General features: G+C 42.1%; 2 protein-coding genes across 6 annotated transcripts in view; both read right to left on the reverse strand.

Annotated features, from left to right (window-relative positions):
• Window positions 1-18,220, reverse strand: part of tpcn2 (two pore segment channel 2) — a 44,708-nt gene extending 26,488 nt beyond the window's left edge. For 3 of the 4 annotated variants that reach the window (XR_007957421.1, XR_007957422.1, XM_052029141.1), the window contains exons 1-9: window positions 17,829-18,212; window positions 15,095-15,144; window positions 10,318-10,394; window positions 8,982-9,159; window positions 7,870-7,986; window positions 6,684-6,790; window positions 5,628-5,700; window positions 3,423-3,522; window positions 1,290-1,355 (exon numbers count right to left, since the gene is read on the reverse strand). Coding sequence is in view for 2 of the 4 variants with exons in the window: in XM_052029141.1 (XP_051885101.1) it covers window positions 1,290-1,355; window positions 3,423-3,522; window positions 5,628-5,700; window positions 6,684-6,790; window positions 7,870-7,986; window positions 8,982-9,159; window positions 10,318-10,394; window positions 15,095-15,144; window positions 17,829-17,961 (901 nt within the window). In the remaining 2 variants the exon portion in view is untranslated. Of the gene's footprint in view, window positions 1-1,289; window positions 1,356-3,422; window positions 3,523-5,627; window positions 5,701-6,683; window positions 6,791-7,869; window positions 7,987-8,981; window positions 9,160-10,317; window positions 10,395-15,094; window positions 15,145-17,828 lie in introns of all 4 variants that reach the window. The other variant, XM_052029139.1, reaches the window with a different exon arrangement.
• A 5,584-nt stretch (window positions 18,221-23,804) lies between these two features.
• nadsyn1 (NAD synthetase 1) overlaps window positions 23,805-27,796 on the reverse strand; it is a 50,640-nt gene continuing 46,648 nt past the window's right edge. For both annotated transcript variants that reach the window (XM_052029187.1, XM_052029186.1), the window contains one exon: window positions 23,805-25,709. In XM_052029187.1, coding sequence (XP_051885147.1) covers window positions 25,647-25,709 — 63 coding nt within the window. In that variant the 3' untranslated portion in view covers window positions 23,805-25,646. The remainder of the gene's footprint in view (window positions 25,710-27,796) is intronic.

Raw genomic sequence — 27,796 nt, forward strand, 5'->3', positions numbered from 1 at the left:
TTGTTGAGGGTTACAACGGAACATTGATAAGATGCAAAGCAGGGCTGAGAAGCGGCAGATGGAGTTCCACCCCAGAAAAGTGTGAACTGATTCACTTTGGAAGGTCAAATTTGAAGGCAAAATACAGGTTTAATGGCAGGATTCTTAGCAGTGTGGAGGAACGGAGGGATCTCGGGGTCCAAATCCATAGATCCCTTAAAGTTGCCACGCAAGTTGATAGGGTTAAGGTGTGTTGGCTTTTATTAGTCGGGGAATTGAGTTCAAGAGCCACAAGGTAATGTTGCAGCTCTATAAAACCCTGGTTAGACCACACTTGGAGTATTGTGTTCAGTTCTGGTCACCTCACTATTGGAAGCATGTGAAAGCTTTAGAAAGGGTGTAGAGGAGATTTACCAAGATGCTACCTGGATTGGAGAGCATGTCTTATGAGGATAGGTTGAGTGAGCTAGGGCTTTTCTCTTTGGAGAGGGGGAGGAGGTGAGATGACTTGATAGAGGTCTACAAGATGATAAGATGCATAGATCAAGTGGACAGCCAGAGACCTTTTCCCCAGGGTGGAATTGGCTAACATAAGGGGGCACAATTTTAAGGTGATCAGAGGAAAGTACAGGGGGTATATCAGAGGCAAGTTTTTTTTATATAAACCAGAGTGGTGGGTGTGTGGAACACACTACCAGGGGTGCTAGTAGAGGCAGATACATGAGGGACATTTAAGAGACTCTGAGATAGACACATGAATGATAGAAAAATGGAGGGCTATGTGGGACGGAAGGGTTAGATTGATTTTAGAGTAGGTTAAAAGGTCAGCAAAACATCATGGGCCGAAGGGCCTCTACTATTCTGTAATGTTCCACATTAATACTTTTATACAGCTTTGCAAAAGAAGTGACCCAAACTCCTTTGCAAAATAAAAATTCTACAACCAGGTATTTTTCCAAGAAAGGGGGTGGTGGGAAGAACAGCAGGAAGGTGAAGAGTGAGAGAGAGAGAGAGAGAGAGAGAGAGAGAGAGAGAGAGAGAGAGAGAAATGCTCAGCCAGTAACAAGGTTCAAGGGTAGATTGAAAGGCTTGAACGCAGACAGGTTTCTGGTAAAAATAACCATCCATTTGGGATGCAGTTAACACCAAGAGTTCGACAAATGTTGAGAGCAGTTTCTTCCCCGCGTCCCCCACCCCCCAACCCATACAGGTATAACCAATCGACCTTCAGGTCATCTAATGACTCTTGGATTGAAAGACATTCCTGTATTTATATGCATGAAAATTATAAGTCAAAGCACAAGACTTACCAATAACACTGAAGGTAATGAAGAACAGTGCGTAGAATCTGTTTTCTGAATAGGCTGGTATCATCACTGAGAGGAAAGAAAGCAGAGTATAATTCGGTAAAAGATGACTAGCATACCATTTAACAGCTACCCAAGGGAGTGACTGGCAATTTGTTAACATTAAATAGATTTCTGCAGTGGGAAAAGACCAAGTCAAATTCTAGTACTGACTATGCTTTAGCTGTTTCACAAGTATACTGACATGAAACACACAGGTGTGGAGACATTGTAACCAGGAGCATTGTACCCTCAGGAAGCAGTGAAGTACAACCCCTGGTAATCTCTGTTCACCAATATGTACAAGGGACTGGGAACACTCCATCTTTAGTGTCCCTGGAATGGGAAGGAGCAAGCATCACTCCCTTATAAGTGCTATCATCCATTCCCCATTGGATACATCTAGAATGTAGAGCAAGAATAACTCTCCCATTTGACCAGTTACAAACCATGCAGGTGTCCAGCCTCCCACTGAAAAACAAATGATCGCTTAGCTTTATTACCACACAAACCAGAACCCAATTTGCTTACTGACATTTTTAAGAAGTGGGGAGAAGGGAATTGAGTGCAGCAAACAATAGTTATGGAAGGATTATGAATTCTTCCAACTAGCATGTTGGCAACACATCATTCTCCGCCATCTCCGACAGGACCCCACCACCAAGCATATCTTCCCCTCCCCACCCCTTCCTGCCTTTCGAAGGGACCGCGCTCTCCGCAACTCCCTTGTTCACTCCTCCCCCACCCTACCCGTCCCACTCCCACCCCAGGAGCTTTCCACTGCCCCTGCCATAGGTGCAACACCTGTCCATACACCACCTCCATCACGGGACCCAAACAGTCCTTTCAGGTGAAACAGAGATTCTCCCTTAATATCATTTACTGCATTCAGTGCTTCAAGTATGGCCTCCTCTACATTGGTGAGACCAAACGCAGACTGGACGATCGTTTCACAGAACACCTGAGCTCCGTCCATAATCACGGCCTGCATCTCCCCTTCCCACACTAACACTGATATGACAGTCCTTGGCCTCCTCCACTGCCAGGAGAATTTCAAGTGCAAACTGGAGGAACAGCACCTCATTTTCCATCTTGGAACCTTGCAGTCTGACGGCATGAATACTGAATTCTCCCATTTAAAGTAAACCACCCCCCCTCACTCCCACCATGCTTCTTCCTTTTCCTAGCTTCCCCCCCCCCCCACCTTGCCTTTGACCCATCCCCTGGTGGATCTGCTCTCCGCTCCTCCCCTGCACCTGCCTGTCACTATCTCTTACCTGCATCTACCTGTCATCACCTTGTGCCCACCCCACCTCCCCTCTTTCGTCCACCTATCTGCTTTTCCCTCCTATATATTGGGCTTCCCCTTTTCCTATCTTCAGTCCAGAGGAAGGGTCCTGACCCGAAACATTGACCACCTGCTTTTCTCCACAGATGCTGCCTGGCCTGCTGAGTTCCTCCAGCATCATCATTTTTCTCATCTAGATTCCAGCATCTGCAGTCCTTTGATTCTCTAGCATGTCAGGTCATTTGTTGAATTATGAAAAATCAGACACCAATTTATATACCAGATTTAGCAAATGAAGGCAGTAAAGAAAAGTCAAACCACAGATCAGTCATTACCTTGTACTACATGGAACGGTTTCATAGGGACTAAAAGACTCACTCCTGATTTTTCTGTTATTTATTGCAGCTTTAGTGTACAGGTCATAGAACAGAGTAAGATAGCATGGAAACAGGCCCTTCAGCCCAACTCATCTATGCTGACCATGATGCCCACAAAGCTAATCTCAGTTGCCCACATTTGACCCATATCCCACCAAACCACTCCTACCCATGTACTTACCCAAATACCTTGCAAATGTTATTATTGTACTATCCAGCTTGCTAATCGATCATAAATCTTTTTCTAGATTAGAGTAACAAAAACCACACAATGCTTTCTGTTTACAGAGCTTAAAAACTGCATTAAGGTTTCCTGATTTCAAGTAAACTAAACTGCGCTTCGGATGAAACATGAAATATTTCCCACTAAAACAATTGCAAGCATGATACAGCAATAATATTTGGCAACAAGAGGGAAATATCATAACTTACCATCAGGATTGTTGGCGGTTGTTAGCAGCACTAATAAAGAGGTCAAAGACTCTGGCAAATTCCGAAAATAGGTCTTCCATTCTTCATCATCTTTCTGGTTCTAGAGAATGTTTTAGAAGGAAAGTAAAGCTGTAAATATTTTTAACCACCGAGTTTGTAATAGCCAATGATATAATTAACATGCATAGAGAATAAATAGCTTATCATAAGGAGTCATCCAGTGACAAGGACAATTAATTGGTTAAAAAAAAAGTACATGGAAATTAATGGTTCTGAAAGCTGATAAATGTGAAGAGCCGATCATTTGCATCCCAAAATAGAGATAGGTAGAGATTTCTTTATTAGTCACATATACATCGAAACACACAGTGAAATGCATCTTTTGCGTAGTGCTCTGGGGGCAGCCCACAAGTGTCGCCACACTTCCGGCGCCGACATAGCACGCCCACAACTTCCTAACCTGTTGGTCTTTGGAATGTGGGAGGAAACCAGAGCACCTGGAGAAAACCCACACAGACACAGGGAGAACGTACAAACTCCTTACAGACAGTGGCCGGAATTGAACCCGGGTCACTGGCACTGTAAAGCATTACGCTAACCACTATACTACCGTGCCTGCACACTACCGTACTAGAGGCAGCCACAGAAACATTGGATGCATTAGTTTATAACCTCCAGAACTCTATAAATCATGCAGGTGCGGCAAACAGTAAGGCCGTACATGATAAATCTTGCTACAATGGCCAATATGAGTGCAGCAGCAAGGAAGTCTTGCTACAATTTCACAGGGCCTTACTGAGACTACACTTGGAGTATTGTGCACAATTTTGGTCTCTTACACAAGAAAGGATGTACTTGCCACAGAGGGTGTACAACAACCAATTCCTGGGACAGGAGGACTGCCATGGAGAGAGATTAGGTCAGCTAAGGCTGTATTCACCAAACTTTAGAAGAATGAGAGGCGACCTCACAAAAACATACAAAGTTCTGACAGCAATGGACAGACTAGTTGTGGGAAGTGTTTCTCTCCTGGCTGGGGTGTCTAGAATGAAGGGTCACAGAGCAAGATATTTAAAACTGAAATGAGGAAAAATTTTTTTCACTCAGAGGGTGGTGAACCTGTGGAATGCACAGTGACTAAGGGGTGCAGTTGCAAATGACTGAATATATTTAAGGACAAAGTACGAGAAAGAGAGCAGAACTATGGTAGAGAGCGAGCATGGGAGTGATAAAACATATGGAAAGATTGAAGGGAAACCAGCCTATTCCTGCTGCTGTTATCAATTTCTATGACAATTTCCTGTTCTTTGAATCTTTATCTTGCGACTTTGTTTTAATAGCACATTGTTCTTTGTCCTTTAAAAATTTCCCTGATCCATGATCTTTTGTTTTTGCTTTTACTCGCTGTTCAAATAGCTTTGCCTCCACATTCTCTCCGCAACCCTGTCATCTCATTTGGAGAAAACAGGCACAGAAATCATCTTCTCAAAATGGGTCTAAGGGGGTGGGGGGGGGGAAATAAAGCTTCTGATAAGCAAGGCAGTCTACCTCTTGCTGAAATATTCCAATCTTCAGCACTTTGGGGGAGAAAGGAAACACAGCTCTTAGCCTTGGACAATTCTTAACGCTCCTTCCAGCTTTGGATGTGGAATGAATCACGTGAAGAATGACAGAAAAGAAAATCTGTTTTCCTGGTCTCAGATTCTCATTAATGACGACCCAAAGGCAAGAAATAAAACTTTAAGCACAAACAGCAGGGCAAGGCAGGGAACCTGCTTTGGTTACAAGACGAGCAAGACTGAGACGAAAGAGGCAAGAATCACACTGTAGCAAACCTGCTCTGGGGAAGTTTGAATTGGCTCTCATTGACAAAGGGAACAAATAGAAGAGTTTAAAGACAACAAAAAAAAAATGGAAGCAACACTAGTTCCTAATTTAGTTCCTTTGATTATCAGACTTCACCTCTTTCCCTTCCCCTTTCTACACCCTCCCCCCATCCCAATGTATTCGTGGATTGAACATGAGCCACTGAACAGCATTACCATATAGACAAAAAACAGACATAAAATGAGTAGAATATAATGCGTCATTGTTTGAAAAATGAGAACTGAAAATGCTTGACTCATGTTGATGCAAAGGACATTTAAAGATTTCCATTGTTGAACAACACATCAAAATAACTTATAATCATGGAATGCAGTTCACCTGAGCTCGGGCAAACAGCAACATGGCAATCATTGTGAACAGCAACAGGTGCAAGGCCAAAAGCAGCATAACACTAGAGAAGTACAAACATAATTAACATTTAGTTACAGTTTTAATCTTTCTTCACCTCCCTATATACCAGCATAGTTTGAGGTAAATGAATTAATCTCCCAAGAAGCTTGACTGTACATTTTTAAACTAATTTACTTGCATTTGTATTTGAAAAACTCTTCAGCTACCAAACAATACAAAAAAAAAGCCACACTTCTGGGTCAAAAGTGTCCGGCAAGGTTTTAGAACATTGAACAGTACAGCACAGAAACAGGCCTTTTGGCCCACAATGTTGTGCCGAACTAATTAAGCTAATAACACCTAATCCTTTCCGCCTACACAATGTCCATATCCCTCCATTCTCTGCATATTCATGTGCCTATCTAAGAGCCTCTTAAATGCCTCCATTGTATCTGCTTCCACCACCAACCCAGGCAGTGCATTCCAGGCACCCACCACTCTGGGTAAAAAAAACTTGGCCCAGACATCTCCTTTGATCTTTCCCCTTCTCACCTTAAATGCACAAGCTCTAGTATTGGATATTTCTACCCTGGGAAAAAGATACCAGCTGTCTACACTACCTATGCCTCTTAATTTTATAAATTTCTACCAGGTCTCCCCTCAGCCCCCTCTGCTCCAAAGAAAACAACCCTAGTTTGTCCAACCTCTCCTTACAGCACGTCCTCTAATCCAGACAGCATGCTGGTAAACTTCTTCTGCACCCTTTCCAAAGCCTCCACATCCTTAATCTGAAAATCACCCACTTAAAAACCTGCAACCATGTGTTCATGGGACAAGGTATTTAAACTCTAGTTCAAGAACTTGCTCTATCAGATAACCCAATGCACCCAAATTGGACTTATTAAAAAAACCACTATGTACTGCAAAGGCCCATACCCAGATAAGCATTCCTTCTGTAGATAAGGTTTCAAGTGGACTCTCGGCTTCTTGCATTTCTTCCATTTTGAAATTAATACAAGCTTAAAGCAGTTTGACAGGTTTTACCTGGCAATTTGTGGCAATGTTTGTCGGAGGCATTTTAAAGTCTTTTTCATCAGTGACGAGTTCTGGAGGAGGAAGAAGGGCCGTAAAATTCTCCTCACTCTGACCCTCTGTAAATGGGAGAAGGAAAAGATAAGATTTCTTTATTAGTCACATGTACATCAAAACACACAGTGAAATGCATCTTTTGCGCAAAATGTTCTGGGAGCAGCCCACAAGTGTCGCCGCGCTTCCGGCGCCAACATAGCACACCCACAACTTTCTAACCCGTACGTCTTTGGAATGTGGGAGGAAACCGGAACAACCAGAGGAAACCCACGCAGACCTGGGGAGAACGTACAAACTCCTTACAGACAGTGGCCGGAATTGAACCGGGTCGCTGGTGCTGTAATAGCACAATGCTAACTGGTACACTACCGTTCATTAGCAATACAATCTAGGTCCCTCTGCATGATCTTGGCCAAGCTTGATAACAGCAAATGCACTACACGCACTAGAGAACAGGACTTGCTGCTGGTAGAGCCAAGTGTTAAAGATCAGTAATGATGCAGAAGCATAAATGGACTCAAACAGCACAGCACCTGTAAAGCCAGTTAAAATACAAAAGAGGCTGTCCAGAGATACCCAACAATTTATAGCGTGCAATTTACAAAGCTTTTTTCCCCCACAATCTCAGGATGCTACAGAGTACTTTACCATGAAGTAATCCTTAAGTATAGTCACTTCTACAAATGCTGTTGGCGGAGAAAGCTGATTTGCACACAGCAAGCTCCCAGAAACAACAATGTGATAAGGAAAGCAAAATCCATTCATGTGTGGCAGTAAAGAATATTTCCTGCTGCACAGGAAGGTGATGAGATGGTGGAAAGCATGTCTGAATAAAGCTAATTCAAAGTGAAGAGGAATGCAGAGTTTGGTTTAAATGGCTTGCCCAGCTCAAGTGCCAGTTAGCACCAAAAATGGGGCCACTTCCTTGGCAGATGTCAACCAGCAATTTCCTTTTGTTGAACACAGAACCCATTCAGAACACCAATTACTAACGTACAAGAGGTTAAAAAATGAGGATAATTTGATGTCACGTGATCTTAAGCACTGATTTACAGAGCTAGGATTAAACAGCATCATCCTGCACAATAGCTCACTTTGTATGACTTACTGCATCCAATCTACTTGCCAACGCACATCTTACCTCCTCACAAAACAAGCACAGGGTGACAGTCCAATCTATAGTGGAAGCAGCAAGTACAAGAGTGTAAGCAATCAGCCATTTTGTCTTCCGGAATTCTTCCCATCCAATTAAATAGCTCTGCATTAAAAACAAAATGTGTTCAAAGAAAAACCCCAGAGATGATGCATTTTAACAGAACAGAAACAAACAAACAATCATGAAGAAAAGAGACTAGCAAGAGTCCCCAGTGGTCCAGAGAACTAAACAATTCAAAGCACCATTGCAATGCCATTACAAAATGCAAGTGTTCATAAAGGCAAAACAAGCACAATTAAGTCAGTCATAAGTTTATTTGATTTTTTTTGGCAGATCTTCCCTCCATAACCACCGGCCTTATGGTTTTCCAACTCTGCACAGCCTATTTCTACCTCCTACCCCAAGATCCATAAGCAGGACTCTTCAGACAGACTTGTCTTTCAACCTGTTCTTGCCCCACTGAACAGATTCATTCCTACCTCAACATCCTTTCTCCCTGGTCCAGTCCTTTCCCACTTACAGCTGTGACACCTCTGATGCCCTCTGTCACTTTGATCGTTTCCAATTCCCTAGTCCCAACCATCTCATCTTTAATCATAGACATAAAAAAATCCCTCAACACCTCAATCCCACAAAAGGACGTGGTGAGGAAGCTATGACGTTATATCGCTTGCAACAAATCGTAATGTCACTTAGGTGACCAGAAACATAATCACAAATCAGCAAGCAACTTCCAGAATGTGAAATGTTATTGAAATTAGTGCAATATAGAACAGTAGACATTTGAATTGAAGCTTCTCAATCTTTCAGTTATTGGCCTGAGTTTTTTTTAAATATTTAAGAATAGAATTTTCGATGCCAGTTACAATAATCAAAAGTTCTATTGAACCCATTATCATAGTTCTGCGACATTCAAAATGTTTAATACAAGGTTAAACTTGAGCGAATATTGAAATTAAGAAAAAACCTTAGAGCAAGATAAATATCGCAACAATGCTTTATCCTTAGCCTGGAGACTCCCAAAGCATGCTTGAGAAACTTTAAAATTCAATAACAACTTGGACAAAGATTAAAAAGACCAATGGTTAGTGCCTTACCTTTATTATTACATCTATTATAAATATGAGAAGACAAAAAGCTTCAATCCCTTCAGTTAGTCCACAAGGAGGCTCCCAAAGTATATGACGGAATCGGAGATCAGATGTAACACTCAAAGATGAAGGTTTCTCAAAGAAGGCCAAGATCAAAATCACAAAAATAGTAGTATTCAGAACCCTGGGAGAAGAAAAACAATTAGTATCATGTACAAGACATGGGTGGGGTTGGAGAGCAGAAAATCAGCCTATAGTAATCTAATTCAAGACTCTCAAAACATTCCTTTATGAGGTCAATCTATAATAGTAATCATCCCCAACAATCACATCCACACTGAGGCAAGAATGCAGGTTCAAACACTTCAGTTTCACATATTCAAGTTCAAGGCAAACGAAAAATTTAATCTCTACAGTTTTAACTTTCAATAAACAGCGGCCACAGAAGATGGTAGTAGTCTCCTCAGGTAAAAATTAAAGCACTGATGTAAGCCCAAGCCTATTACAGCCAAAGCAAAACACAACATGACAGAATTTACTTCATCCAGAACCAACTAGAATTAACAAATGAAGCATGCCTTTCACATGCCTGTAATATCAAGCAAATCATCACAAGTTGTAGAAAGTATTGAGCCAGGCCAGCAGAATATTTACCTAACCCAAACCTGACACACATGGGCCAGGTTCCATCAGGGAGCCAGATTCTGATGGAGAAATATCCATTCAAACTATTTCTCCCCAATTATAATCATAATCCTGCCAAAAATAATCACAGATTTGGTCACTCATGATCGAGTTCATAATGGGAGCTGAACAATGTTCTGCAACATCTACATCATAATAACTGGTGCTTATAAGACCGGTCTAGTAACAGTAACCGTAAACTCCCTGTCACAGTTATAAAAACCAGATTGCAATTCCAACTATACTGATCACAGCCCCATTTGGATCTTGTGTGCTTCAGCAAACCTCTGGATAAATGTCATTTAACGTGCCTACACAGTGGTAGTTTTAAAATTAAATTGCCCACTGAATTTCCCAGCCTCTCCCCAACGAAAATATAATTTGATTATTACACTTTGCTCCATTTCCATTTAAAACCCATGTGCTTGTATTAGCTAACAATGAGACACCTCAAACACTTTCTGAATAATCCAATACACGTCATTCACTTCACCTAAAAACTATTCAGCCACTTAAATTCAAAGCACAATCCAAAAGGTTGTTACAAACCTGAAAACACCAAAATCATTAAACATGCAAATATATTTGAAAGTTAACAGACAACTTTTTAAAAAGAATTGCAAAGATTGATGAAAGAATCTCATAGTATGGGACTTACCCCTGACACGTCTTTGAGTAGTACCATCGATAAAGTTGTAAAGATTGGGAATCTACTCGATGATTTATGGTACGATACTGTAAACAAGTTGAAAAGACCAAATGAGACATGGAACAAATTCAATGAATGGTTGCCAGTTTCAGGTTTAAAAAAAAGGGCACTTGAACATGTTAAATGAAACTACTCAAAGCTGGTCAAGATAACAAAATTAATATTCCCTCCAAATTAATAGATCCAGAAGAAAAGCTTCTTGTTCACTGAAGGGGCAAGCATAAATCTTAGCAACATCAAGGTTGTTTAAAAACTTTTGTACTGGAATTTAATCAAATTAAATGTGCATATACTTCAATAAAGCAAAAAAAAAGAAAGTGCTGTCAAGTACTATGTTAAGAGGAATCCACCTTTCTCTGCTTGGAGGTAGACTTAAATATTTCAGATAGTTCAAACCATTCCTCCCAATGCACTAAACTGGCTTTAGAAAAAAGGCAAAAATAAACAGCCAAAGAGTTAGAATATGTACAAATTAGAAGAAATGCCAATGTAGACAGCTTGGAAAACTTCTGCAAATTGACAGAATGCAAGTTTCAGCCTCTGATCTAACTCCTTCCAGTATTTAGGAAGGTCTCAAGGATGTACGATTACATTTTCAGGGACAAAATAAGGAATTGTCAACTGGTACGTTCGATTTCATATATTATAATGGAGCAATTTATTTCAGTGTCCTGACCAATTAACTTAAGGATCATGGATGCCTTTGCAGCACCACAAAGTGAACTTAATGCAATTATTTTTCCAAAGGTTGCTGAGCAATGGAATGCAAAACAACTTTCTGAAGGAATTGTCGACATTTTGGGTCAAAGCCCAGCACCTGCAGCCTTGTGTTTCCATCTCACTGCTGTTGTTCTGGTTTTGCACACCGACTTCCCCAACTGCCAAATGAATGAAAGCCAGGGTAGATCTGAAACACGTTCAGCAATTTTATTCCTTTCACGAAGAGGAATGGCAGAGAAGGAGATGGGAAATTTGCAGGTAATTCACCCTCTGATCAAAGCAAATAGCCTTCGATTTTTTTTTAAATTTTTTTAACTTTATTTATACAGCACTGTAACAGGCCCTTCCGGCCTAATGAGCCCACACCACCCAATTACACCCATGTTAACCTATTAACCTGAAAGTCTTTGGAATGTTGGAGGAAACTGGAGCACCCAGAGGAAACCCACACAGTCACGGAGAGAATGTACAAATGCCTTACAGACAGCAGAAGGAATTGAACCCAGGTGCTGGCACCGTAATAGTGATACACTAACCGCTATGCTACCGTGACTTAAAATGTAATTTTTTATTAAAGAGCATTTTTAGTATTTTAAATTTTTCTGACTTTGAAAGCTGGTTCAACTGGGAGTGCATTTAACCCTACATTAGACTATTGTTTATTGACTACAGCTCCACCTTCAATATTATAATTCTAGGGAAACTTATCACCAAACTCCAAGACCTGGGACTCAACACCTCCCTTTGCCACCGGATCCTTGACTTCCTGACAAACAGACCACAATCGGCAATGATAGGCAGCAACATCTCCGGCACGATTATTCTCAACACTGGTGTTCCACAAGGCTATTTCCCAGCCCCCGACTCTATTCCCTATACACTCATGACCGCGTAGCCAGATTCTGCTCCAACTCCATCTACAAGTTTGCAGATGATACCACCATAGTGGGCCAGATCTCAAATAACGATGAGTACAGGAAGGAGATAGAGAGTTTAGTGACATGGTGTCATGACAACAACCTTTCCCTCAATGAGCTGGTCACTGAATTCAGGAAGGGGGGCAGTGCACATGCTCCTGTCTATATCACTGGTGCTGAGGTCGAGAGGGTTGAGAGCTTCAAGTTCCTAGGAGTGAACATCACCAATAGCCTTTCCTGGTCCAACCACAGAGACACCATGGCCAAGCAAGCTCACCAGCACCTCTACTTCCTCAGGAGGCTAAAGAAATTTGGCATGTTCCTTTTGACACTCACCAACTTTTATTGATGCACCATAGAAGACATCCTATCTGGACGTATCATGGCTTGGTATGGCAACTGCTCTGCCTGTGACCGCAAGAAACTGCAGAGAGTCGCGGACACAGCTCAGCGCATCACAGACACCGGCCTCCCCTCCTTGGACTCTGTCTTTACCTCTTGTTGTCTTGGTGAAGCACCCAGCATAATCTAAGACCCCACCCACCCGGGACATTCTCTCTTCTCTCCTCTTCCATCGGGAAGATGATACAGGAGCCTGAGGGCACATACCACCAGACTTAAGGACAGCTTCTACCCCACTGTGATAAGACTATTGAACATATACAATGAGATGGACTATGACCTCACAATCTACCTTGTTGTGACCTTGCACCTTATTGCACTGCACTCTCTCTGTAGCTGTGACACTTTACTCTGTACTGTTATTGTTTTTACCTGTACTACATCAATGTACTCTGTACTGACTCAATGTAACTGCACTGTGTAATGAATTGACCTGTACGATCAGTACGCAAGACAAGTTTTTCACTGTACCTCGGTACAAGTGACAATAATAAACCAATACCCACCCATTGGACAGAGGATACAAAAGCCTGAAAGCACGTACCACCAGGCTCAAGGACAGCTTCTAGCCCACCGTTATAAGACTATTGAATGGTTCCCTAGTACGATAAGATGGACTCTTGACCACACAATCTCCCTCGTTATGACCTTTCACCTATTTTCTCTGTAGCTGTGACACATTACTCTGCATTCTGTATTGTTTAACCTAGTACTACCTCAATGCACTGTGTAATGAATTGTTCCATATGAACAGTACGCAAGACAAGTTTTTTCACTGGACCTTGGTACATGTGACAATAGTAAACCAATTCAGCTCTCAGTATTTCCATGACATTTATAAGTTTTCCTCCCAAGGAGGACTGTTGAATGCTGAAGTGGTTTAGCATACAGTAAAACAGTTTGCACTGTGTTGGTCTCAGAAAATTCCATGGCAACACAAGGAGGAAAGGTTTTTTTTGACATTAGCATTACAGAAACAGGCCATCAGCCACAAGTCCACATTCACTCAAGGTGCCACTTTATTTGCAACACATCAACTGAATGCATGATTAGAATTGTTAAATAAATCCCACAGAATTATTCGAAGTTTTTGCTACAAATACCTCAAACAAATTCATGCTCTCATGTCCTCAATATACAAACTCCTCCACATTTTGTTGGTTTTGAATCGTTTCAGATATTAGATGTAAATTGATAATACAAATAAACACATTCCTTTTCTCTTGTGCTCCCTCAGTTGTTTGCATTATTTCCCACACACACCTCCTACTGTCTGACATGCAGTCTTGCAACTCTGTTCTCCGAAATAAATATTTGCAGAATGTGTGGAAAAATTCTTCATTACAATACTGCTGACCCCCCAGTTCCCTTCCGACAATCTATTTGATTAGATATTCCACACGGTCTGCTTACACAAACATTGGGTCAGTAGCCATTACTTAACAAACTGCTTACTTTTTGAGACTGAATAATTTGCAAAAGCCAAGCTACAATTTAACTGTTTCCTTTACCCAAAGTATAGTACAATGATTGCCGATTTAAATTAAAGCCAATATAGTATTGACAGCAGCAGAATATTTGCTTCTGAAACTAAAAATGGCATTCATTTCCTCATGTCCAAAGCACAATTGCTGTCATGTTGTTATTCATTTATATCAAATTGTTTTAATTTAGCTCTGAATCCTACACAACTGGTTGGGAGAACACATTTTAGTTTTCATACAAACATTTAAATGAGGAATGGGGATATGTTACTCTGCCACTTGAGCTGTTCCTCCAGTTAACAAGATCACAACTTATCCAATGTACTCTCAACTCGACATTCCCATTTACCCACAGCAACCTTTCACTCAGTTGTTATCACTTTACTTCTCACGAACATTCAAAGAATCTGCTTCCTCTGCCTTTTGAGGAAGAAAATTCCAGACTCAATCATCACTCCCCCTGACACCCCACCCACAGATACAAGTTTATAATACTGCCCAATCTTTCCTCAGTAGACAATCTGCCTATTGCAGATTATCTACCAATTAACCTTCTTTGAATTGTTTCCAATAGGTTAACATCATTCCTTAAATAGGGAGACCAATACTCAACACAGTACTCCAGATGTGGTCTCACCACCACCCAATGTAGCTCAGTGAGTCATGGCACATGCAAGTTACAAGTTTGCCTTCAACAGAAACCAGAACCTTGTCACATGCCCTGAAACAAGAAAAGCTGAAAAGAGATCTGTTTGGGGTATAAAATATGACTGGGCAAGTTACAGTAAAGGTGCTCTATTAGCAAATGACCAGAACACCAAGGCCACAAGTTAATGTTTTGGTCAAAAATACAATGGGAATGCAAGGAGGAAAAGAGTAAAATTTTACTCAGTAGTTGTGATGTGTAACTTGGGCTACAAGGAAAATAGTAGCAGGTTAGATAAGGTTCTCAAAAAGGTAGTGGATAGACATTTAAGAAAATAATGTACAAGGCTATAGGAAGAAACATGAGGGGTGTGGGACCAACAGGATTGCTCGACTGGAGGCCAACACTGGCTTGGTGAAATTTGCTGGAACAGTTCTATAAAACCTTCAATATCATTTCTTGGATTTTGAAAATAATCTTAAAGTCATCCCTTGTTTTGGAACAAGTAATTCTTGCCTTTAAAATATTTAATACTGAAGAAATTGTTCAAAACATACCTGGATTGCATCCTCAATAAACACAGCAGCTTGTTGAATGCACAGGTCATCTGTCAATTAAATTTTAACAATTAAAGTCGAGGTCTTGCAGCTGTGAAAAACAGATCAACTGAATCATCAGAAAAGAAACCAATTTTACATGAGTGACTATTTTCCCCCCAGTCTCTTTAAAAACAATGTTCTAAAAATAATTAATGTAAATGTACATGAATATGCATAGAATCCAATCAGTTGAAAACAGACAGTATGAGTAATACCTACTCCAGGCATCAAGTCCATTGGAGAACTTTCATGTTAGAGCTGTTGTGTATTGTAGAAAAGCCATTTCCCAAAAGATTGTCCAAAATCAGTAAATAACACTTTAAAAATAAATTTCAAAAGGACTATATTACAGGGTTTTGGAGAAAAGGTTGGGGTGTGGAACTAAACCGGAAAATCCTTTCAACAAAAGAGTTTACTCTGAACACCACCTTCAGTGTTGCAGAATTCTATAATTTCATGGGTGCTCCAAAAGAATCAGTCAACAATTTTGCTGCCACAGGTCCTTCCCCAGTAGCCCTGAACCAGGACACACTGCCAAACTCCTACTCCACCCAAGCCTTTAGAGCGTTTGGTCTTTACAGGTACTCGGAAGATGATTTTGGCTAGGTTTCTCGTCAGGAATTTTGACCTCTCAATGGCTTCCTGCCTTAGAATACAAGACCCCATTGGATAAAGCTATTGTTACAAGCTAATACTTAATATTTTTGACATACAACTTGGACAAAGCAGTTCTTTAGCAACTTCATATTGAAGCAGCAAAGGCCAGTACTGCCCTAACAGTGAGAAAATATGAAACAGTGCTCAAGATACATCACAATTCATGCTGCAAAGATAACCCTGTAGTTCATGGGGCTTGCATATTGCCACTTCTAAACTTGATAGAGCACTATCATAGATCCAATCTTGCTATTATTAAATTATGGAAAGTACAATTACTTCAGTCCTTTATATGACAACTCATTTTTCTGTCCTGACTGTCAATGTGAGATGTTTCCCATCTCAAGTGTTGGGGCATGTTCTGAAACTGCTGATGGAGTTCAACTCAAATAGAACATTTGTTCAAGACCCAGAGTGCTCAAAAACCTCTATAGATACACTGTTGAAAGTATCCTGACTGTTTGCATCATGGTCTGGTACTGCAATTCCAAAGCCTTAAGTCCCACAGCACCAGGCTGAGGAACAGCTACTTTCCTATAACCATCAGGCACAACCTTAACCCTACTTCAGCAACGCAACACTACAGACCACCTCTTGCACTATCATGGACTTGAGTCTGATTGGGTCTTTTTTTTCCCCTACTGAGTTCTTATTTTGCAAGACACAAAAAGTGCTGGAGGAACTCCTAACAGCTAGGACCTCCTGCTGGCCACCCACTTCAATTCCACATCCCACTTCATACTGACGTCTATCCACGGCCTCCTCTACTGCCACGTTGAGGTCAGGCGCAGGTTGGAGGAACAACACCTCATATTCCGCCTTGGGAGTCTCCAACCTGATGGCCTCAACATTGATTTCTCTAACTTCTGGTACCCCCACCCCTTCTCTTTCTTGCCCCCCCCCCCACTCCTTCATGTTCCATTATTTCTGTGGCTCCCTTCCCCCGCCTTGATGACCTGCCCATCTCCTCTCCTTCCCTCCTCCATCCTTTATTCCATGGTCCACTGCCCTCTCCTATTGGATTCCTTCTTCAGCCCTTTGCCTCTTCTACCTACCACCTCTCAACTTATTACATCATTCCCACCTACCTAGCTTCCTTCCCTCCCCTCTCACCTGGACTCGCCCGTCACCTGAACTCACCTATCACCTGTCTGTGCTCCTCCCCCTCCCCCCACCTTCTTATTCTACCTCCTGCCCTCTTCATTTCCAGTCCTGATGAAGGGTCTCGGCCCGAAACGTTGACTGTTTATTTCCCTCCATGGAAGCTGCCTGACCTGTTGAGTACCTCCAGCACTTTTTGTGTATTGCTCCAGGTTCTAGCATCTGCAGAATTCCTTGTGTCTCTTATGTTTGCAAGGTCTTTTTCCCCTCTCTCTCTTTACTGTCTATACATAAATTATACACCAATTGTATACAATTTATATCTTGTGTATTGTCTATAGCCAAGTGCCTGCGATGCTGCTACAAGCAAATTTTTCATTATCCGTACCTCACTGTACTTGTATATATGACAATAAAATCAACTAGAACTTAATGTTGCAATTCCTGCCTCCATCACTGAAGCCCAACCCATGAGTCTATGGCAGAATCAGTCAATAGAGCTGCCCCTCAATTGCTCAACAATACATGGAAGTGCAAACAGGGTTTAAAGTGCCTCAGGGGAAGAAGCTGCTCAACGATTTAGGAACAGCTTCTTCTCCTCCGCCACTCAGATTTCTGAACACTACCTCGTTATTCCTTTTTTGTTTGCACAATTTTGTAATTTATAGTAATTTTGATGTCTTTTGCACTGTACTACTGCCGCAAAACAACACATTTCACGCTATGTAAGTCAGTAATAATAAACCTGACACAGCAACAAATATCTGTACACGCTGGGATTGGAACAAGATGCATGCATAGTGTCCCCACCCACTACGGTAGGGAGGGGAGAGAACTTATTTCCTAACTCGGGGGTACCCCACAGTTGGACCGCACCCTCCCGGGGATCCCCCCCACACCCCCACCCCCAAGAGACCCCGCACCTCCACCGTACCGAGCTGCCCGCCGTTACTGCTGCTGCTCTGGCGGCTGATGGTGCTCCGGAACCCCGAGGAGTCCGACCGGCGACTCTCCTCGTCCGCGCCGTAGGACGAGCTGCCGCCGCGGAAGAGCGGCTCGGTCTCCATGGTGTGTTGCTGCGGGACGAGACAGAAAAGTCCGGCTCAAGCCGGCGGGGTAGGTTTCATATAAATCTACGCCCACAAAAATATTTCCATAAAACTTTTTTCCCCTTCTTAAAATTAATTTCTTCTGTAGTGGAAAGCTTGCTAACAGGTTACTAACATTTGCCGCCCGGTCTGCTCCTCCTCCTCCTCCGGGCTTCGTCCTTGGCTCAGCGGCTCCACCGTTGAAACTCAGACGAAGTTGAAGCCAAACTTTTGCCCCAACTTGGCATTTTAACTCGCAGGCCACTGGTGCGCATGCGTGGCGGGCTGTGGTGCTTCTGGGAAATGTAGTCCGCTCCGGCGCAGCCTCGCATTCGAATCCCGGGGAAGTCTCCAGACGATGGACTACAATTCCCAGTGTACAGTGCGGCAGCACGCCTGCACCTTCACAAGCGAGAAGTTACCTCGTTGCAGGTAATTGCCATTAGGATGGCGCTCCCATCAGTCGTCATCAAGCGAGCTGAAGTATCCCATTTATATATAAAATAATACATCCTGCTTTCCAATCCATCCTGTGTTTATTCAATTACAGAATTCAAAAAGCGCTATTGGTATTGGTTTATTATTGTCACTTGTACCGAGGTACAGTGAAAAGCTTGTCTTACAAACCTTTCATACGGGTCAATTCATTACACAGTGCAGTTACATTGAGTTAGTACAGAGTGCATTGATGTAGTACAGCTAAAAACAATAACAGCAACAGAGTAAAGTGTCACAGCTACAGAGAAAGTGCAGTGCGGAGACACCAGAGAGACTGCAGCTGCTAGAAATCTGGAGCAACACACAAAATGCTGGAGGAACTCAGCAGGTCAGACAGCATCTATAGAGGGAAATGGACAGTCGATGTTTCGGGTCGAGAGCCTTCATCAGGACTGGCACTTTCCAAGCATTGGAACAAGCAGAATTGGAGCAGATAAGAAGAAATGGGTTGAGATCAACTCTCCCCCTCCCAATGTACCTCATCGTTGGCCCTTGCACTTTACTTGTCTGTCTGCACTGCACTTTCTCTGTAATTGTAATACTATATTCTGCATTCCATTTTCCTTTTTACTACCTCAATGCATGGAATAATCTGTCTGGACGGCACACAAACAAAAGTGTCTCACTCTATTTTGGTGCACGTGACAATGATAAACCAACACCAGATCAATAAAATATGCTGAGAGTTTGTGGCATGCGAGAACGCCAGCTCCCTTTAGCATATTTCCATAGTCTGGGTTCCAACATTTTTGCCCTGTCCACCTTAGTGGCCGTTGGACATGGCATGATACAGTCCAAACTCTTTACAGAAGTTGTTGGTGGAACAAGTAATGTTAAAGTATGTTTCACTTTTGATAAGATTCTAGGGATGCACCATGTAAGATATTTTTATTAGTCACGTGTACATTGAAACACACAGTGAAATGCATCTTTTGCATAGTGTGTTCTGGGGGCAGCCCGCAAGTGTCACCATGCTTCCGGCACCAATATAGCATGCCCACAACTTCCTAAAGACCCTTTAATTAAACTAACTGCCCTTAAGAAATTAGCTGGATGCCTAAATAAAAAGATAAGTGTCCTAGGACAGATCTCCAAGCTGAAACACATTCACTTTACTGCCTGCCTTCTTCATAATTGGATGGGTGTGTCTAAATAAGTAGCTACATCAGTGATTGCTTGGGCAGACTGCCCTGATCCCCAAATCTATTATAAATTCAGACTGCAAAGAGTAGCATTCAATAGAAGAGGAGAGATGGAGGTGCAAGTCTTTGCTTAACATCTTGGCCAATTTGAGAAGATGGCTAAGAAGACCACCACTCTAAGCTATCATGATTGACCTGCCTTGTTGGTCATTAGCCATCTCAGTCCATCTGTTATGAGTCCTATATCTATTTTATGTATTGGTGTTCTGATATTTATGGCCACTTCACTCTAAGCCAATAAAACACACTATCCTGGAGCCACAGTCGGGTCATCTGTATTGAGATAGAATCAAAATATTACAGTGCCAATTGAGCTGTCCTCTTCATGTCACTTTACAATACTGTAATGTAGAAAATAAAGCAACCACCTTCCAATTCCACGCAGCAAGCTCCCACAAGCATAATACATGAGCAATATCATTTTAAAATGTTTATTGAGGGATAAATATTGCCCAAGGCTTCTGGAATAATTTCCTGTTCTTCTTTAAAATAGCTCAACCAACTGAGAGGAAAGAAGGGTGCAGTCTCACTTAAACCTCTCCTCTGGAAGGTGGCACATTCGGCAATGCTGCATCTCTTCAGCGCTGCTCTAAGGTGGACTTGCAACTTTCGACATCAGGCAGCATGCTGCCTGTTCAGCCATGGCTGATATTGAAAAACTGACTACATTTTTGTGACATCTCTGGAGGAAAATGTGAATGTAGGTGGCCCATTTATACAATTTAAGGAGACAGTCTGACACCCAAATATAGCACCACACCCATGGTTTTAATATAATTCAAAGAAATGCTGCAATTCATGTTTACAGTTGGCATTAATTCAAACACACCGTTACTATGAACATTTCTGATGGCATTGATATTAAAAAACTATGCTCTTCATGACCTTGTAATTCTTTATCATTTGATTTGTATGTTCTCAAGAGCTGAAGAAAAACAATACTTACTGACAAAATCACATCAGCCGATGAGTTGGAGAATGGGTGGGGTATATGACTCACAGCCATCTATTTAACAGAGTCAATTTGCTCAGAGAAACAGAGTCTATATAAAGGAGAATAAAAGCAAGGTAATTTATTCAAATATAAAATGCAGTGATTGGTAGGTGGTTGCATGTAAACCATGTGCGTAAAATCAACCTCAGTTAAGCTTGATTGGCAATGGAATCATGCAACCTCCACTGTTCCACTCCTCATCTGGTCAGACCATTGTCTCTATATGCATCCAAGGGAAAATAGGCTATAAAACAAGCTAGAGTAGGAGGCAAAGTGGCAGCTAACTCCAGGGATAGAAGTTATCTAATTTGTAATTAGAAATTGCAAGTTGAAAAAAACATCCATGCGAGGTCATAAACTAAAACGGTGAATGTTGGAAATACTCAGAGGGAAACCGAGTTAGTGTTTCAGCTTGATGAAATGAAATCTATTTAACAAAAACAATTTGCTCAGTGAAGCAGAATCCATATAGACTTTGTTAAATAGATTTCATTTCATCAATCTGAAACGTTAACTCTGTTTCCCTCTGAGTATTTCCAACATTCTCCGTTTTAGTGTCATAAAACATCAAAAATAAAAGACAGAGGATGTCTACGGATGTAGACAATAGATTTGTTTATTTATTTATTCATAGACAACCAGAAGCCATTTGATAAAGCTTCACAGTCAACTTAAATTAAAGCTCATGGAATTGAAGACAAATTATTAGGTCACTGAGAAACCTCATTAAACAAAATGCAATGTTTATGCTATGATTAATATTATCATACTGGAAGAAAGTAATGTCCAATAATTTTCTACGGCGGAGCCTTGAATATGCACTGCACAATTCTATGACTTAGAAAGAGCCATATACCCAAGTTTGCTGGAGATACAAGGGACGGCAGATGCTGGAATCTGGAGCAAAAAACAAACTGCTGGAGGAATTTAGCAGGTTAAGCAGCATCTATGGGGGCAAAGGGATGTTCGATGTTTCACGTCGTGACCCTACAGAGCAGAGGGAAGATAGTCAGTATAAAGAGGTGAGAGGGAGGGGTGCGACAGAGGCTGGTAGGTGATAGAGGGAACAGGTGAGGTGGGGAATAATGGGCAGATGGTACCAGGTGGGGGAAGGGGAGGGGGAAGGGAGAGACAGAGGCTGGAAGGTGGGAAGTGGAGGCAGAAGACAGGCAGATGGAACCAGATGGGGATAGGTAGAAGAAACCCAGATGGATAGATATGTGGGTGATGGGCAGTTGGAAATGCGAAAGGTAAACAAAGGGAGAGATAACCTACTTAGACTGATGGAAGTGGGAAAGGAACACAGCGGATGTGAGTTACCCAAAATTGGAAAATTCTATGTTCATACCATTGAGTTGTAAGTAACCCAGGTGGAATATGGGGTCTTGTTCTTCTAGGTTGCATTTGGCCTGTCCGCGGCAGTGCAGAAGGCAGAAGACAGGCAGATTAGCGTGGGAATGGGAAGGGGAGTTGAAGTGACACGGAACCAGAAGGAACCCAAGTTTGCTGACAGCATTAAGATTGCCGGAAGAATAAGTGGTACAGAAAAGAGGCAAAATCCCAGATTACCACTGCCCAGTTTATGGACACCCCATACATACTAACGAGCATTCCAGCAGAATGGACGGGGACGGATTTGCCTGCTGCTGTGGGGCTGCAGGCATCTTCTGCCAGGTGGGAACAGGGCATGCCTTCTCCCTCCTCCCCTGAGCCTCAACAACTGGGGGCTGGGTGGAGTCAAGGAGAGCCAGGAGCGCTGAGCAGACTCACTCGTTCACTCACCGAGTCACTTGAGGCCTGCTGGCGGCCGCTCTTCCCGCACTTGCTCTCTCTCCCCTCACAGCTGCTCCCACACGCCGTTGTTCATCCCCAACTTACGAACTGTTCAGGTTACGAACAGTTCTCGGGAACAGAACCCTGTCACAACCTGGGGACTGCCCCTATCATGGAGAAGTTGTAATAGCCCGAGTGAGTGGGTTAAACCATGGCAGATACATTTCAATTCAGTTAAGTATTAAGACTTCCATTGTGGACCATAGATAGGGTATGATTTAAACTGGAAATAGATAAATACAGTAGATTTACTAAAAGTTTAGGAACTCACATATATTGACTGTAAAAATATAATTGTCATGTGAAAGTTTTGATACACCTTTACAAAGTTCCTACATCTATTATTGAACGGTTCCCTTATACGATGAGGTGGACTCTGACCTCACGATCTACCTTGTTGTGACCTTGCACCTTATTGCACTGCACTTTCTCTGTAGCTGTGACACTTTACTCTGTACTGCTATTGTTTTTACCTGTACTAACTCAATGTAACTGCACTGTGTAATGAATTGACCTGTATGAACGGTATGTAAGACAAGTTTTTCACGGTACCTTGGTACAAGTGACAATAATAAACCAATACATCTGGAATACTGTTACTCTACTTTATGTCGCACTTTTGCATGTTTCATTGCATCGGAAATAATTTGAAAATACAAGCTATTGTTTAATTAATCTTTAGGTAATTGGTCCTTTGGATATATCTCAATCAAGGGCCAAAAGTACTTTAGAACCCCAGCGAACTAAGCTTTTGGCAGGTCACTTTTCCCCTGCTCACAATTGTTTTGAAACTCCACAGTTGTCCCTCCCCTCTCTTTTGGTCCACAACACCACATCTGCTGCTCTACTATTTGTTCGACAACTCTGGTTTCAGCTACGCCTCTCTCCAATGGCCCAGAGCTGACATCGTTCAGTGCCGATGACAACATGCTCCATGTGCCAGAACCTCCTGCCGTTGGCGCCAAGCCTTCGCGCTGGCAGTTCATTCATGTAATCTGAGAAAACATCCACAGGTTCACGATCTGACTCCTCCCGGGCGGCCCGAGTCCAGTGCACCGGCACATTTGTGTGCATGCAGGGTGGAGACATGTTCAACAGCACGGGAACGAACATGGCCATTTGGTTGGGGAAAGGGAATGGGCAAGGAGTCAATGACATAAGAGGGTCTGCCTCAGGAGCACAAAGGAAGGAAACCTCTGCCTTATGCAATAATATCCTTAAATAAAGTCCAGGACAGTTTCACTGGACTACCAAGCAATAGATTACATCAAGATCAGATATCTTTATTAGTCACATATACATGGAAACATACAGTAAAATGCAGCTTTTGCGTAGAGTGTTCTGGGGGCAGCCCATAAATGTCGCCACGCTTCTGGCGCCAACACAGCATGCCCACAACTTCCTAACCCATACATCTTTGGAATGTGGGAGGAAACCAGAGCACCCGGAGGAAACCCAGACAGACATGGGAGAACGTACAAACTCCTTAAAGACATTGGCCGGAATTGAACCCGGGTTGCTGGCGCTGTAATAGCGTTACGCTAATTGCTGCAGAACCGTGCCTGCCTGATATATAGATTTAAAAAGTGACTTCTCTGAGGATATCAAGAATTAATAAGGCAAAGAGAAACATTTTCTCTTGATGAGGACAGAATCTTAAAAGCAGAACCACAACATTCTGGAAAAGTGAAGAAAAGATTGATTGTGAGCCAAATATTTAAGGAGATGGCAGCTGGATGAAGATCAGTCCCCATCTCAGTGACTGTACAGATTCTGGCAGCTGAATGGCTTTCTAATATACCACGTTTCCTCAATTTTTTTCTTCCTTTAATTCAATGTTCATGTTTGTGTCAGTTCAGGGATATCATTTTCTTCATGGGTGACACACCGTGTTGCAGCAGTTAGTGCTATTGCTGCACAGTTCCAGTGACCTGGGTTCAATCATGATTTTGGTTTCTGACTGTGCAGAATCTGCACATTCTCCCTGTCACCACATTTCCTCCCATATTCCAAAGATATGCTAGTTAGTAGGTTGATTGGTGAATGTAAATTACTCCAAGTATTGGATAAGGTGGCAAGGTAATCAAGGGTAGACTTTTGGGCATATCAAAAAGAATAGTTTACAGGGAAATAAGTGGGGGAATGGGACTGATGGGATTGCATGGAGAGTTGGCATATACAGCCAGACAGTTATGAGGCACAATTATTATTTGCTATGCCTGAATGTTGTCTTATGTCTTGTTGCAAACAGTTATGGACTGTTCCATTATCTGAGCAGTAGGAAGTGGAACTACATCAATCATGGCCATTTCTGACTTTACAATAGAGAGAAGGTTACTGATGAAACAGTTCATGATGGTTGAGCCCTCGAGACTGCCTTACAGAACTCTTGCAGAAATGTCTTGGAGTTGATAGGATTGGTTTGCAACAATCTCAACTCCTTTGAGTGAGATAATATGTCAGCCCACGGAGAGTTTCCCCCCAATTCCAAATGATTTCTATTTTACTAAGTGTCATAGAACAGTACAATGGAGTGACAGGCCCTTCGGCCCACGTCTGTGTTGCCTTAATGTCAAGGGTACTCAGTCTTGCATTGCCTCTGGAATTCTGTCCTTGTGTCCAAGGCTGTGGTGGGATCTGGAACTGTGTGCTGCTTGTATCATCCAAATGGAGCATCAATTCATAAGTGTTTCAGAGCACTGTGCTGCTGATCATTGAGGTTAGTGATAATGGGAAGTAATTAGGTGGGTGGGATTTTTCCTGCTTTTTGAGGATCACTTCTTGTTATTATTGTAGATGTAAAAGAATTCCCTGCATGAATCGATCCACCTGCTTGGGTCAAAAAGCTCTCTTCAACCAAGCCTTTTGTTCATCGTCTTAATGTTTGCTTGATCATAGTTCTGTGAAGCAACTTGGGAGGTATTGCTATGTTAAAGGTCCAAATTAAATACATGTTGGTAGTATTAAAGTGAAGGAAAACCTCAAGTATTATCACACAATAAGAAAGCATTTTGATTAGAACCAATCATGCTATTTTTGGATCAGATGTATCAACAAGTTTTGCAGTCTGATTCTATGAATACATGGTAGGCTACATCCATCCAAGGAGCCTGTACTTAACACTGAGGTAGTAGCACTCAGTTGAGCTCATTGCAAACAGCATCAACACAATTTCCTTGAGTACTTTCCAGTTTTGTGACCTGGAGGAGAAAAAATTTAAATGACATCAGAAATGGCAATTATTAAATGTACAATCATATTAAAATTGATGTTTCTACAATATATCCTGTTTTGAAAGACCTTGAAGGTATCAACTGACAAACTTCATTTCTCTTCCAAAGTGCAGCTCCAAGTGAAGGAAGGTAAGGAAGGAATTTTCTTCAAGGAATATTAATTAGTACGCCAAATTTAGATATTGAAGTCTGTAGATAGTTGGTGCTTTTATTGTGCATGGAACACAAGCAGTTTAAACTAGAGGTTATCAAAATCTCTTGTGGCTGTGTCCCAAACTGCATCGTTCCATTTCACCCATCACCTACCTGTTACTGACCAAATGTGCCTGTGAGCAACCTCATGATTTTGCAATTCTCCTCAAACTTCTCTTCAGTCTCAAAACTTCTCATCTCTGTAACCTCCTCCAGCTTCGCATCCTGTTGAGATAACTGCAATCTTCCAATTCTGATCTCTTGGCCATCCTTAAGTTTAACCAGTCAACTTATCTGCTGAGGTCCTGAGCTCTGCAGTTCCCTCCATAACCCATTCTGCCTCCACTTACACTCCCACCATCCAGGAACCCAAACAGACGCAGCTGAAGCAGCAATTCACTCGTACTTCTTTCCATTTATGGGTTCCTCTATACCGGAGAAACCAAATGCAGCTTTAATAGCTATTCTGCAAACACAAGAAAATAGGAGCAGGAGCAGGCCACTCAGCTCCTCAAGCCTGCCCCACCATCCAATGAGATCATGGCTGGTCTATGCTGGTCTCAACTCCTCTCTGTGCCAGTTCCCCATAACCCTCAATTCCTCAATCTTTCAAATATTTATCTATCTCCACCTTAAATATATCTGATGATCTGGCCTACATCACCCTCAGCTGAGATTCACTACTCTCCAAGAGAAGAAATTTCTATGCACCTCAGTTTTAAATGAACATCCCCTTATTTGGTAGCTGTGTTCCCTTGTTCGTGACTCACCCATCTCCATTCAGTATGCATGGGTGACCCTGAACTTCCAGTTGCCCATCAGTTTAATTCTCCATCCCATTCCCACTCTAACCTCTGTTTTTGGCCTCCTACGTAGTTCCAATAATGTCTAATGCAGGCTTGAAGAAAAACACCTCTTCTTCCATCTGGGCATCCTGCAGCCTTCAGGACTCATACTGAATTCAACAATTTCAGGTAACCAGCTTTTCTTGTTCATGTTGGAACTGGTTACTTCAAATGCAAGGTCAACACGCAGTTCTGACAAAGGGTCTCCGATCTGGAACATTGACTACTTTCTCTCCAAAGATGCCACCCGATCTCTGGAGAATTTCCCACATTCCCTTTTGTTTCACGACGTCCAGCCACTGCTCTGTTCAGCACGCTGCAGTACCAGCATTGCTGTTTTTCTCTAACAACCTTCACTCCTCCAGATGGTACCGAAAGCTATTGCAGCACTTGGACAACCTTGGTCTAAACCCCATCACAGACATTCACTTTGTTCTCTCAACACCTTTCCCTCTTTGCAAAGTAAAACGCACTTGCTTTCTCACTTTTCCACTTCTGATGAGGAGTCATCCACCTAAAACATGAACTGCATTTCTCTCTCAAAAGATGCTGCCTGACCTGCTCAGTATCCACAGCATTTTCTGTTTTTTTACATCAACGCCTCACGTCTGCTTTTTTTTTACTGTAGCCATTTTTTCTACTCTTTCTTTTGATAAATTTTATTAACATGTCATATGAGAAGATTTCTCCTAAAAGGTGCCATGTTTATGATCCCACTACAAATTACTATGCACAACCTTAGCTGGTAATAAAAACAGAAAATGCCACAAATACTTAGTGGGTAAGGCAGCTCCTGTGGAGCCAGAAACCAATGAAACATTGCTTCTGTTTCTCTCTCCACAGATGCTGTCTGACTTGCAGAGTATTTCTGGTGTTTTTGTTGTTAATTTTGTTTTTCCAGCATCTGCAGCATTTTGCTTTTGCATAACTAGTAATTGGAGCAGCATTCTGCAAGCCACATCATTATAACATTCCCAGAAGAACTCTCCACCTCCTCTCAGTCCAATCGCCCTCCTC

The sequence above is a fragment of the Pristis pectinata genome, chromosome 14 (genome assembly GCF_009764475.1).
Source record: "Pristis pectinata isolate sPriPec2 chromosome 14, sPriPec2.1.pri, whole genome shotgun sequence".
NCBI classification, from domain to species: Eukaryota; Metazoa; Chordata; class Chondrichthyes; order Rhinopristiformes; family Pristidae; genus Pristis; species Pristis pectinata.